Source organism: Perognathus longimembris, chromosome 28 (genome assembly GCF_023159225.1).
Source record: "Perognathus longimembris pacificus isolate PPM17 chromosome 28, ASM2315922v1, whole genome shotgun sequence".
Taxonomy (NCBI): Eukaryota; Metazoa; Chordata; class Mammalia; order Rodentia; family Heteromyidae; genus Perognathus; species Perognathus longimembris.
In genome coordinates, this window is record NC_063188.1 from 53,919,794 (window position 1) to 53,934,772 (window position 14,979).

At 39.1% G+C, this 14,979-nt stretch overlaps 1 protein-coding gene across 1 annotated transcript in view; it reads right to left on the reverse strand.

Annotated features, from left to right (window-relative positions):
- Positions 1 to 1,612: 1,612 nt before the first annotated feature.
- Sh3bgrl (SH3 domain binding glutamate rich protein like) overlaps positions 1,613 to 14,979 on the reverse strand; it is a 71,927-nt gene continuing 58,560 nt past the window's right edge. Inside the window, exons 3-4 of the mRNA XM_048336099.1 lie at positions 13,428 to 13,508; positions 1,613 to 1,953 (exon numbers count right to left, since the gene is read on the reverse strand). Of these exons, the coding sequence (XP_048192056.1) occupies positions 1,918 to 1,953; positions 13,428 to 13,508 (117 nt within the window). The 3' untranslated portion in view covers positions 1,613 to 1,917. The remainder of the gene's footprint in view (positions 1,954 to 13,427; positions 13,509 to 14,979) is intronic.

The following is a 14,979-nucleotide window of genomic DNA, read 5'->3' on the forward strand; positions in this document are numbered from 1 at the left end:
CTTTGCTTTCCTTTTATTTATCAAATACAAATTTCTCAGCTGACAAAGCAAGAGATTTAAATTAAAAAAAAAACCTCAATTCAACCTTTTACTTCAAATCTACAGATATGTTAATTTCAGGGTATTGTCTAATAGATATAAAATTCCAAAAATAAATGTATTTTGCATAATGTCTGGCTTGTGACAGTGTTAAATTGTTTGATACTTAACAAAAGCAAAAATGTATACATGACAATTGCAAGTATCATGTGCACTCTTTAATAAAGGTTAGGAGAAAATATTGCCTAAAAATTTTAGCATTTTCCAGAACTCGAAAGCAATCTACTTTTCTAAACAGTTCTCTAGTTCATACTTTATAAACAAAACAATGGAATCAGTAGTTTAACTACAATGTATAGTCCAAAATTCTGAATGCTGAAAAGGAAACGGAAATTACATTCAAGTTGTTTTCTTTTGGCTATTTTTCTTTTTTCCCAACCCTCTTTCAAAAGATATTGCTTATCTACAGTTGCTGTTTTATTAATTAGAAACTCCAGGAACATATAATTATGTTTCTAAAAGCAATGAGTTTATTTTAAAGCATCACATCAAGTTAGAATCCAGTAAATAAAGCCATGTTTTTGCTACATGTTGATTTTTTTGCAGAATATAGATTTGCAAACAACAGAAAGAAAAAGAAAAAGGTGTATATTTTTTAAAGTGTAGTATGGAACCAATGTACAATGTTTATCTTCTGCTTAAGTGACTTAGGCCATGCTTCTTGTGTTTTGGGAAGTCTGCAGTGTATTTTAAGTGTTTTCCTTTTACTTGATACTTGATGAAATAGAAGCATAGGAAAAATCCTCTGCATGTAGATTTATGTACTCACACACAGATCCTTAACCTGAAATGAAAAGGCCTGGTGGCATTCTGATCACAAGTTGTATTTAAAAATGAAAAGAAAAAGAAACAGATTTCTTGTACCCAAATCCCCAAAAAACAAATGCTGGGCAATGGCATCATACGTTTTTATAATGCACATTTCACCGAAGTAAGCAAATTAGAAACATGATTCCCTCATAGCTGTGGAGTTTAACAAGGGACTTCTAAAGCTGAAGAATTGCCTTTTACGAGATGCTATCTATTCTCATCACTTAATGTGCAATGGAAGGGCACATTGAGAGACCCAGAAAACACATTGTTCAGTATGAAGGAGTTTCTTCTACAAAAGAACTGGGAATGTCATAATCACAATGTTTAATCCACCATAAACATTATTTGCAAGTACACTTTATTCACAGTAATATCAAATTAAAAAGGTACATATTTTTGTTCACTGAAGTTAACAAGATACTTTTGGAAGCAGAGCCTTTCTCCTTTAAATTCATCAGTGTTTAAGCTGCAATAAGAATATCAAAAAAGGGGCTGGGGATATGGCCTAGTGGCAAGAGTGCTTGCCTCGTATACATGAGGCCCTGGGTTCAATTCCCCAGCACCACATATACAGAAAATGGCCAGAAGTGGCGCTGTGGCTCAAGTGGCAGAGTGCTAGCCTTGAGCAAGAAGAAGCCAGGGACAGTGCTCAGGCCCTGAGTCCAAGCCCCAGGACTGGCCAAAAAAAAAAAAAAAAAAAGAATATCAAAAAAGAAGGGTGTTATCTTTGCAAAATCACTGAAGTACATAAAATGCCTTGGCAGGAAACAATACCTATTCTATTCTATTCTATTCTATTCTATGGTATCTCCTTAAGATGTTCATCACCCAATCATCTCACCAGAGCTTTCACATTTTAATTTATGTATTCATTTTGATTGTTTGCATGCGAGAAACCAACTAACAGCATTAAGCTGTTTCTTTTGAAGCCAAGATGCTTTTGTTATTTTATAAAAAGCAAAGGAGACTCATTTTTCAAGATGCTGATGGTGGAATGCTGAAGATTCAGGCTGCTTGCTGCTTTGCCTGGGCTTCTGCCTCCTGAAATGAAAGACAAACAAAACACGTAAATATAAATATCACAAAAGTAATTACCCATGTGTACTTTGGTTGGAATACAGTAACTCAAACTACTAATATTCAAAGGCAGAGTAGTTTCCCCCAGAAAAGAAGTCTTTAAAAATCAATAATGGAAAAATTCTGAAATAGAAAGTACTGTCTAGAAACCTGTAATAAAAACCTAGCTAACCACTGTTCTTGATTTTGAAATAATTCCATAAAAAAGTGACTTCAGGTGTATTTTTGATAATTTATTTCAAAACAGCTAGTTACTGTTTTTTTGGGGGGTGGGCATTTAAAAAATGTGTTTTCAAGAGCATTGCTATTTGAAGTGTAGAATTTTGTTTCCTATTCATTTAAATATTGTGCCTTTTATGTTTACAGATCAGGTTGCTTCTTCTTATCTGGAGAGCAAGTGCCTCTAACACAGAACTCTACATTGTGTGTACATTCTGCCTTCCAACATACTATTTTTTTCACATTTTTTATTGTCAAAGTGTGATACAGAGGGGTTACAGATTCATATGAAAGGCAGTGAGTATATTTCTTGTTCTACTTTTTATCTCTTCCCTCATTTCCCTCTTTCCCTCTCCCCCCAATAGTTGTGCAGTTGGTTTACACCAAATGGTTTTGTAAGTGTTGCTTTTTGAATGGTTTGTCTTTTTGTTCTTTGTCTCTCCATTTTGGTATTCCCTCTCCGTTCCCCAGTTCTAATATCCATATAAACAGTATCCAGGGTACTCGGATGTGATACAGTGGTAGAGAGAGTACAGCCACAGGAAGGGAGCACAAGAGAAACAAAACTAGACAAACCAATCCGTCAAACAAACAGGCAAGGAAAAAGAGAAAAAAAAAAAGTAGTATGAGTTCACATGGCATGTTGAGAATAATTACAGCAGTGGTATAACTATTGTTTCTGTAACGTGGAGTTCATTTCACTTGGCATCTTCTTATGTGGTCATATGGTGTAGCTATTGGGGTATTTTGATCTTCTACCACAACTAGCCTATTCATGTACTAGCTATTCCCTACCAGGGACACCATAGGGCTTATGTTTCTTTGGGTCTGGGTCACTTCACTTAGTATGATTTTTTCCCCATTCGTAAGGAAATGGATGGACATGGAAAAAACCAACATACTATTTGACATAAAGTCAACTTCAAGGAAAATGTGTTGAACTACAGATAGATAATGAGTGACCTAGGGGGCTGGGAACATGGCCTAGTGGTAGAGTGCTTGCCTCCCATAATGAGTGACTTTGGCAGAAGAAATGGACTACCAAACTGAATCAGTGACATCAAGAGGACCCAGTGGTAGCTGAGTATCCATGATACTAGATTCAAAAGAAGGAGAAAAAAAATAAAAAGACCAAAGGTAAAAATAAAAGCAGGAGGAAAAGACAATATACTTCATCTTTAATACATCCTTAGCAACAGAGGTGAACTATGTCACCTATTACTTTCTAAAATATCTAGAAAGAAGAAAGGGAAGGAGTGGAGAGAGAGGGAAGGGAAGGGAGAAAGGGAAAAGGGGAGGGAGAGGGAAAGAGACAGAAGAGGAAAGAGGGAAGTAATATATCTTGTGCCAAAATTGCACACCTTTCCTCATTGGTAACATGCTTTTAATAATTTCCTCTTCCACGCCGTCCAAGTGTCCACTTCCAGGCGCTCCTGCCGGGCGCCAGCAGGGGAGGACCGGGGCCCCCGTGCTGCCTGAGGCCCGCGCCCCGCCGCCCGAGACCGCGCGAATCCTCCTGGGGCAGCAGGACCCCGAGGGGGCGGCCCGGCCGCCGCCCACCCCCCCCCCCCCCCCCCGCAAGCACTCGGTCACGCATCATCTGGGCCACAGGCCAGCAGTTCGAACCCGGCGATCGGCAGACAGGCTGCCAGGAGCGCAGAATTCATATAGCGGGAGACCCCACGGACACAAGGCAGGGTGCGGACCAAGACACACACCGGTAGCGACGAGAAGTTCGGGTCCAAACCGGGTTCGGACAAGGGAACCCAGCGTGGCAGAAAGAGGGAACGGGAGGAAGCCACCACGACACTTCGCCAACCCCTGAAGGGCCAACAGCTGCACGGGACACACACACAAAGCAGCAAAAGTGAGTCCCTCATAATCCCTTCCCCCAACGGGAGACCCAAGCCCGAAAAGAAGCTAGATCTCCCTCCCTCCCCCTCCCCACTCCCGCGGGAACAAAGAACCCCCAAATCAGGCGGGAAGCTCCCATCAGGCGCTGGGAAGCCAGTTTAGCAAGGGAAGGGCAGAACAGCCCCAAGCCCCCAAAGGTTCCTGAACTGGCAGAACCGGCCCCGTCCCCTTCCCAACGGGGGCCGGGGGACGGCAGGCAGGGCAAGCCCCACCCGAGGCGCCTGGACCTTGCGGACTCTTACAACTAAAATCACAGGCGCTGGTGGGCAATACCAGCCCAGCAGGGTCACCTGAGCCTGATCACGTCCCCCCCCCTCGCAGCGGAGGCGAGGTCTGAGGGTGTCAAGCCACACCCGGACAGTCGATCCCACTGGGCCCCACACATACTGCCTCCCCCAACGGACTCGCAGGAGGGCGCAAGCACAACCCAACAACCCAGGGCTCGCTCTGGGAGGCATATCCCGCTAAAGTGCCTGTTGTAGGGGACTCACAGTGCACAGGAGGGCGGGGCCCCCGGCGAAAGCGCCCGCTCGGGTAGGCGTGCCCTGCACTGGTGGGCGGAGCCACAGCGACAGCACCTGATGCCATAGACACGCCTACACAGAAGGGAGGGAAGATCTACACAGACCTCCAGATGTGAAAATCACAAAGAAACATAACTCAGTTCATCAAAGGACAAGCCAACTCGCCAGCTCCAAAAAGCAGCACGACTGAAGAGGAGATGGAGACTAAAAAAGCAAATGAGGCCATGTTAACAGGAATGATCGAAAGCGTCAGAAATGAAATCAGAAGTTTAGAGCGGAAATCTGGAAGGACACCCAGGAAGCCAAGAAAGAAATGGAAGCAAAAATGGATACAATGCAAGCCTCGTTTAAAGAAATGGAAGCAAAAATGGATACAATGCAAGCTGCCTTTAAAGAAAATCTCCACATCCTGAGATTGAAATGCATGAAAAAATAGATTTAAAATACAACTCTTTAAAGGAAGAAATTTCCACGACCAGAGCTGATATGACAACCATGAATAGCTCTCTGACATCCATAAACTCCACAATTGAAACCATAACACAAAGAGTGGACCATATAGAATCCAGAATCTCTCGCCTGGACGATGAAGCAGCTGACAACAACCAGAAAATGACCACACTCCAAGAAAAGGTGAAGCTTCAGGGAAGATTAATCCAGGAACTAATGGACAAAGACAAGAGATATAATCTGCGCATAATTGGAAGAGAAGAAGGAGCCGAATATCAGAACAGAGGGCTTAATCATGTTCTCAATAAAGTTATTGCAGAAAACTTCCCCAATCTCACAGGGGACCCCATCCAGGTAACCGAAGCCTATAGGACACCTGGCAGGCCAGACCCCAGGAAAACCACCCCAAGGCACATAATATTCAGGACTACAGACCTCAAGATTAAAGAGCAAATTCTGAATTCAGCCAAAGCAAAGAAGGAAACTTTTTTCAATGGGAGGAGGATTCGAATAACATCCGACTTATCCACACAAACTTACCAAGCTCGAAGTGAGTGGAAGAACACCATCCAAGTACTCCAGAATAACAATTTACAACCTCGGATCAAATATCCAGCGAAATTGGAGTTCACATTCAAAGGGAGAACCAGATCTTTCCACACCAAAGAGGAGCTAAAGGAGTATGTGAATAAAAAACCAGCCCTACAGCGAATATTAAGAGGGGAACCCCACCCAACAGAGATCATAAAAGACACACAGACAGAATCAGAAAGAAACTTCAATAGCCAAAGTCCAGCAGAAAGACCAGCTCACTAAAGACAAGAAGAAAAAAAAAGAGGAAAAAACAGCCCACCAAGAAAATGGAAGGAGAAAAAAACACCCTTATCCTTGATCTCTTTAAATATAAATGGCTTAAACTCCCCGATTAAGAGGAGCAGACTGGCAGAATGGATTCGCAAACAAAAAGTTGACATCTGCTGTCTACAAGAGACCCACCTTACAGCAAGGGACAAAAACAGGCTTCGAATGAAAGGATGGAGCAAGATCTACCAAGCAAATGCACCCACCAAAACGGCAGGTGTAGCCATTCTGATCTCAGACAAGCTGGACTTCTCTTTAAAGTCCACTCAAAAAGACAAAGAAGGACACTACATTTGAATACAAGGAAAAATCCAGAATCAAGACATCACGGTGATAAATGTATACTCACCGAACAAAAGAGGCCCGACATATGTCAAGCAAATTCTCACAGAATTACAGAGCAAGATAGACGCAAACACAATCATAGTAGGTGACTTTAATACTCCTCTCTCTCCAAGAGACAGATCCAACACTCAGAGGATTAGTAAGGGAGCTGAGGACCTAAATAACACCATTTCCCAAATGGATCTAACAGACCTATATAGAACCTTTCACCCTACAGAGACCCAATACACCTTCTTTTCAGCAGCCCATGGATCATATTCCAAAATAGACCACGTCATAGCCCACACAAAGAACCTCAGCAAATACAAAAGTATTGACGTCATCCCATGTATTATATCTGATCACAGTGGATTAAAGGTAACCCTCAACAACAAAGGAAACCACAGACACTATACACACTCTTGGAGGCTAAACCCCATGCTGCTATCCAACACTTGGGCCACAGACCAAATTAAAGATGAAATCAACGAATTCATAAGCCACAGTGACAAAGAAAACACATCACAAAGAAACCTATGGGACACAGCTAAGGCAATACTGAGGGGCAAGATCATTGCACTCAGCACCCACATTAAAAGAATGGAAGCAGCGCAGGTGAATACCCTCACGATGAAACTAAAACAACTGGAGAAACAAGAAATGACAGAATCTAAAACGACTAGGAGGGGAGAGATCACAAAGATTAAAGAAGAGATAAATCTGACTGAAAATAGAAAGACCATTCAACAAATAAATAAGACTAAAAGCTGGTTCTTTGAGAAAATAAACAAAATTGACAGACCCCTTGCAAGACTCACAAAAAAAAGAAGAGAAGAGACTCATATACGTAAAATCAGGGACTCCACTGGAAAAATTACAAGTACACACGATATTCAAACAATCATAAGGAGCTATTTCCAAAACCTCTACTCAGCAAAAAACAATAATTTTACAGAAATGGATCAATTCTTACAGAAGTACAAACTGCCCAAACTGAACCAAGAAGAAATAAATCAACTAAATAAACCAATAACTTATGGTGAGATACAGGAGGTAATCAAGAACCTCCCTACTAAGAAAAGCCCAGGCCCAGATGGATTCACCAACGAATTCTACAAAACCTTTAGTGAGGAGCTAATACCAATACTCCTCAAACTCTTCCGCGAAATAGAAACAGAGGGAGAAATCCCAAACTCATTCTACGAAGCTAATATCATACTCATTCCCAAACCAGGCAAAGACCCAACAAAAAAAGAGAACTACAGACCAATATCACTAATGAACACAGACGCAAAGCTCCTCAATAAAATATTAGCTAACAGGATCCAGAAACTGATCAAGAAAATCATACATCATGACCAAGTAGGCTTCATCCCTCAGTCACAAGGATGGTTCAACATCCGTAAATCAATCAACGTAATTCACCACATAAACAGATCTAAAATTAAGAATTACATTGTTATCTCAGTCGATGCCCAAAAAGCCTTTGTCAAAATACAACATCCATACCTATTAAAAGCTTTGGAGAGAACAGGAATAGATGGAACATTCCTCAAAACAATAAAAGCCATATACAACAGACCAACTGCTAATATCATATTAAATGGAGAGAAACTTAAATCATTCCCCCTAAACTCAGGAACAAGACAAGGATGCCCACTCTCCCCACTTCTGTTCAACATAGTGCTGGAATCCCTAGCCATAGAAATAAGGCAAGAGGAGGACATCAAAGGGATCCACATCGGCAAGGAAGAAATCAAGTTATCCCTATTCGCAGACGACATGATCTTATATCTGAAGGACCCAAAAAACTCAGTACCCAAACTCCTACACTTAAAAACCAATTTGGCAAAGTAGCAGGATACAAAATCAATCCACAAAAGTCAGCAGCTTTTCTGTACACCAGCAATAGACAAACAGAAAAGGAAATTATGGAAACAATTCCATTTACAGTAGCCAAAAAAAGAATAAAGTACCTAGGGATCAACTTAACCAAGGACGTGAGGGACCTATTCAATGAAAACTACAAAAATCTAATAAGGGAAATCAAAGAAGACACAAGGAGATGGAAAGACCTCCCATGCTCATGGGTAGGCAGAATCAATATAGTGAAAATGTCCATATTGCCCAAATTGTTATACAAATTCAATGCAATACCTATCAAAATCCCAGCCACATTCTTCACTGAAATAGAGAAACCAATCCATAAATTCATATGGAACACCAAAAAACCTAGAATAGCCAAAGCAATTCTAGGCAAAAAAAATAGTGCAGGAGGTATCACCATACCAGACTTCAAGCTCAACTACAAGGCCATCATAACAAAAACAGCATGGTATTGGTATAAAAACAGATCGGAAGACCAATGGATTAGAATTGAAGACCCAGAAATAAAACCGCACTCTTACAGCCAACTGATATTCGACAAAGAAGCTAAAGACATACAATGGAATAAACATAGCCTCTTCAACTACTGGTGCTGGGAGAACTGGGCAGCCATATGCAGAAAACTCAAAGTAGACCCAAGCCTATCACCATGCACCAAGACCAACTCAAAATGGATCAAGGACCTCAATATCAGACCTGAATCCTTGAAACTACTGAAGGACAGAGTAGGAAAGACACTAAAACTTATAGGCACAGGAAGGAACTTCCTGAATAGAGTCCCAGGGGCACAACAAATAGGGGAAAAACTCAACAAATGGGACTACTACAAATTAAGTTTCTGCACAGCTAAGGACATAGCCACCAAAATAGAAAGACAGCCAACGATATGGGAAAGGATATTTACCAGCACAGCAACAGACAAAGGCCTGATATCTGTCATCTACAGAGAACTCAAAAAACTAAGCCCCTCCAAGCCCAATACACCTATTAGGAAATGGGCAAAGAGCTAAAGAGAGACTTCACAAGAGAAGATATAAAAATGGCAAAGAAACACATGAGGAAATGCTCAACATCCCTGCTAGTAAAGGAAATGCAAATAAAAACAACCCTGAGATACCACCTCACCCCAGTTAGAATGGCCTATACTCTGAACTCAGGAAACAACAAATGCTGGAGGGGCTGTGGGGAAAGAGGAACCCTTCTCCATTGTTGGTGGGAGTGTAAATTAGTACAACCACTTTGGAGAACAGTATGGAGGTTTCTCAAAAAGCTCAATATAGACCTACCCTATGACCCAGCCATACCACTCCTAGGCATCTATCCTAAACAGCAAAACCCAAGATATCAAAAGGACATTTGTACTTCCATGTTTATCACGGCACAATTCACAATACCCAAAATATGGAAACAACCCAGATGCCCCTCCACAAACGAATGGATCCAAAAAATATGGTACTTATACACAATGGAATACTACATAGCGATTAGGAATGGTGAAATATTGTTATTCACAGGGAAATGGTCAGAACTCGAACAAATAATGTTGAGTGAGACAAGCCTAGAACACAGAAAACAAAGGGGCATGATCTCCCTGATATATAACTGTTAACAAAGGGAGACGGAGATAGGACAGACCAAGTCTGTGAACACTGTATATGTGCTTGATACATTGTATATTGCATATAGGTCTACCTGACCTAGACAAGGGATGGAAAAACAGGTTGTAAGATATCACAAGAAATGTACACACTGCCCTACTATGTAACTTCACCCTCTTTGCACAACACCTTGTAAAAAAATTTATGTTCAATTAATAATAAAAAATATATATAAAAAAAATAAAATATAAAGTTAAGTTTATTGATATGAGAAAAAAATAATAATTTCCTCTTATCCTCAGATTTTAGAGAAAGATTCACCAGAAAACATAATATAATCAGGCACAGTATCTCATATCTTATACTCAGCCACCTGGGAGGCAGAGATAGAAGGATTAAATTTCAAATTCAGCCTAGCCAGAAAAAAAGTTAGCAAGACTATCTCAAAGAACAAGCTTGATGGTACATGATTATAATCCTAACGAAATGAGAGATGGAGGAGAAATAGTCCATGTTCCAAGCCTGACTTAGGGAACAAAAAGAGTGAAACTCTATGTGAAAAAATATCTAAAGCAAAAAGGACTGGAAGTATGGTTTAATCAGCAGATGACTGCATAGCAAGCATAAGCTCCTGAGTTCAAATCCTAGTAGTGTCCCAAACAAGCAAATAAACAAACACATATAACTGGGAAAGCATTTAATATGTGTTATGAGGTATTTAATCAGAATTAGCATGTAGCAACTGTGAGTAACCCAGCCATTTGAAAGCAACCTAGTTCACTACAATCATATCTGATCAGTCTTTGATATAATGAATCCTAAATTCCATGCTCTCAATTATCTTCTTCCTCAACAAAGTTATTAACTTCCAAAACACAAGTCAAGAGAAAATTCTTTTTAGTTTATCTGTAGAATATATCCCTAAGTAAATTTTTATCTAGAGCTTTATTATTACCCAAAAGCAAATAGTATTTATAGAATCGTGAGTAATTTAATTAACCAGAGAACCTCAGAAACAGGAATATGAGGTGCTCATTCCCCAATTTAATGTAAACATCACTCCACCTTCTCCCCAGAAAAAATCTCCCTTTCATGTCAATTTCAAATGTGCCTTCTTAATCCAATATACTGGCTTCCTTTTGTCCAATCTTTCATAACATCTTTTTTTCTTTTTTTTTTTTTACTTAATTCCTACTTGTAGAAAACAAAACACACTGGGCAAACTGACTCCAGCAGGGGCTCATAGATTCTAATTTCAGCTAGGTCCCTGCTCACACGTCCTTTCATTCATAATCATTGCCTATTTTCAGCAAAGGAATCCTTTCATTTTTCAGAGTTCTAATCTTTCAAATACCCCCTCACTATTTCCAACCTCACTCTAAATGTAGGGTAATTTCTTTTTTCTTTTTTTTTTTTTTTTTTTGGCCAGTCCTGGGCCTTGGACTCAGGGCCTGAGCACTGTCCCTGGCTTCCTTTTTGCTCAAGGCTAGCACTCTGCCACTTGAGCCACAGCGCCACTTCTGGCTGTTTTCTGTATATGTGGTGCTGGGGAATCGAACCCAGGGCCTCATGTATACGAGGCAAGCTCTCTCGCCACTAGGCCATATCCCCAGCCCCAATGTAGGGTAATTTCAAATGTGAACTTTCCTAACCTTCCCACACAAAGTTTCTTTTTATTTTTAAACGATATTTCCTCAGTGCTTACCACCTCAGAAGTTCATATACCCTCTTCCTTTCCAAAACTAACTCTTGGAAGTCTTGGAAAGATTTGGATCACTCTAAACTCTTAGACCACTCAATATTTCTGCTTTCTCCATGGTATTTGTTTCATTTCCCAATCACCCAGGTAAGGTGCCCCAGAGATAGGATTAACATCCAATTCTTTGCATGTAGAAACATCTCATTAATTGTTACAGCCTACAACATTTTTCTGTGCTTCCTAAATAAAGCCATTTTCCCTTTTTAAAACTGCTGCCCCATTTCAGACTTAATCATTTCCTTGAACTCAAAGTATCAACTAATAGGTCTACTTGTCTAACATATTTCTCCATGGCTTCACAGTGCGTAGAGTTGTCAAATTTAGTTTGTTAATACATAGTTTAAATTCCTTCTTACATACTGAAATAAGAAGAGTGTTATTTCCTCTCCCTCCTTACCATGATAATCGTGGCAGGGCTTACCACAACAATCGGTTGTTCCCAATCCTGAACCTTCTCTAGTTAACAACTCTTATTCTGATATCATACCATTCTACACTCTGATCCCATGTGCAACAGTACTTCAATCAATGCAAGGGTCCCTGTGAAAGATGCCTTACTATCATGTGAGTATTTTGAAATGTTAAACAGTCCAAGTGTCACTCTTCTGTGAAAACCTTCCAGTCATCCTAGAAATAATTTTTGCTGATTTCTTCTAAGCTCCTATAACATTTGCTTAGGCCATTCTTACTGAACCTACCACAGTAGATCTTCAATTACAATTATTTGCAGATATATGTCATAGTTTTCTACATAGACATCACTACTGGGTAATAAGTATATAGAATGTTAGGAGTATGCTATATTTGTATGTATGTATTTGATCAACCAATAATGTTTGTGCTTAACACTCAATATATATTTACTGAATGAATGAATGAATGAATGAATGAATGAGTCTAATTTTAACTGAAGGGAACTAAGTTACCAACCACACAATACAGACTAACCTCTAATACGAACTACACTCGATGGTTTAATTTGGAACTTACTAACTTATTTAAATAAAAGTGCGTTAACAACTTTATTTTTATGATACAAACCATACAAATCCTAAACTATAACATTTTATCCATAGGAAAAGAAAGTTTGGCAAAGTAATAAAATCTTACAGTCATGCAAGTACAACATTTGTAAACCCTGTCTAGTGAAAACACAAACAATAACACAGGCTCTCAAAATTGGGGAAAGAGTAGGAATTTGAATAATCTGCTTAACATAAAATCAGTGGGTAAAAGAATAACATATATTGGCACAGAAGGGGAGAGGAAGTTTGATTAAAACGGCTTGTGTGAAGAAGACCTATTATAACCACAAAGGTATATTTAAAGCCCAAAGCATTGAGATATTTCATTAGACAGGCAATTTCACTTTTGCTTGCTTTCTTTAGTCTCTCCTGGGAACACTGCCACTTGAAAAGCTAATTTGTATTGGCCAGGAAACGAAAAAAATAAATTTAGCCAGTAATTTAGTCACCAGTTTTGTAACTCAAATAATCTTAGTTTAATTTGAATGGATGACTCAATTATTTTCTCTCACACAAAGAAAATAAATGCTGCTAAGGATATTACCATGAAATAAGATATTTGTTGTCCATGTAGAACTGTGCATGGCAGTTGGAATAATGGAGTCATTTAAGTTACTAATCATTTATTTGTGCATGAATAATGATAAACTCATTGCCTTGGGAAGCTTGATGAGAAATTCTATGTATCTCCTTGTTCTTATACATGTATTTTATAACTGTATATGTGTTTTGCACATCTGTCTGTCCTGCTAGGCATTAAATATATGAATAACAGGGTCATTTATTTATAACTATGATGCACTGCTTTTGACAGATTGATTAAAATAACCCCACTGGCAATACAATGATCTATAAAGCAGGAAACCAAGAATTATACCTTTGAACCAGGTGGAGCTGTCAGTCCCAAAAAGGCATACACTGCATTATTTTCTCGGGCTTCAAAGAAGGCATCATAGTCCTTGGTGAAAAGAAGGCAAAAAGTATTAGCAATCTGCAACCAAGAAAAGAAACAGGAAATTTATTAATAATGACTTGAGTAGTTTATAAGATCAGCTATCCCCTTGGAATAAGTCAGGCTGACATTCATAATGTTGAAAATCTAGAAGGAGTAGTAAAGGCACGGGGCTTCTAGTCTCCATTTGATATGGGATAAGAAGGTGGGCTGGTCCATGGAACAAAAACTGGTTTGTTCTCTATCACATATCATTTACATGTATTTGTAGTTTCCTTCCTACCATAAGCATCCAGTAAGGACTATTAATCTCTCCAATTATTCATTCAAATAGCAATTTCCTCAATGTCTGCAGTGGAACAGATACTACCTATCTACATATGCTAATGGCCACAGAAGCACAAAGCTATGCTGGATTTTGAAGAAAAGAATGATCAGTTCATAAAATATGACCAGAAAAAATACCCAACCACTGAAAGGTTTCGACTCTGAAGCTCACATGACTGAAAGGGGTTAGTTTCCCACTATCATCTGGTAAGCCACTAAGCCTGCTCCTATACGAACAAACAAGTCACCTAAGTACGGTTTAGGATTTTATTACCTGACTAGAAAAGGACAGATACTACTACTCTGCCTACATATGTGAGTATCTTCTATAAAAGACACAAAAATCTCTAAGGAGAAACTTTGTTCTGAAAGCATTTATGCTATATGTTTCAAATGATAATGAATAATGTTTCATTACATAGTGGAATTCACTCTGGATTGATGTTACTGGAATTTCAGATATTAAAAAAATTATCTTCACTTTTTTTTCTTCAAGAGAATTCCTATAAATGACTGTTGTTTACTCTCATATTTGTATCAGTAATAAGAGCTGGTTACGTAGAATATGCTCAGTCACTTTTTGTGGAATAAACAAATTAATTTTCCTTAGTTAAGAAACACTGCCTCATTTATTTCACATATTAAATTCCCCTGCAGTGGCACTTCCTAGGGAGATGTAGATTATGTAAATGTAATAAATCAGATTTACCCTTATAATCCAAATGTGCTTATTTTTCACAGACACACAATTGCCTCTAAAAGCATTTATTCCCCAGTCACGCTAAACCCAAAGACCTGACAAAATAAATACTTCAAATACTTATAGCTCTTATATTTGCATTCTGCATTGTGCAATCGTGTGTATGTGGCTTCATAATCACTCCAGTTGTTCCAGGTGTTCCCAGTCAGTTCCAAAGAAGAAATTGGGTCTTCCTTGTACTTGTAATGGTACCAAGAATGGGTATGAACTATAAATGTTACCTTAATATATAGGGAATGAAGAATAAAGAATGAAAGCAATTACTCTATTGAAGTACTCCATTGAAATGATGATCAGATAAGGGCAGATGGGATATTTGAAAGCTTCTGTCATAAAACAAAACTCAACATTTTTGCTTCCCATATCCTTTATATGAATCCAACCAGTAAG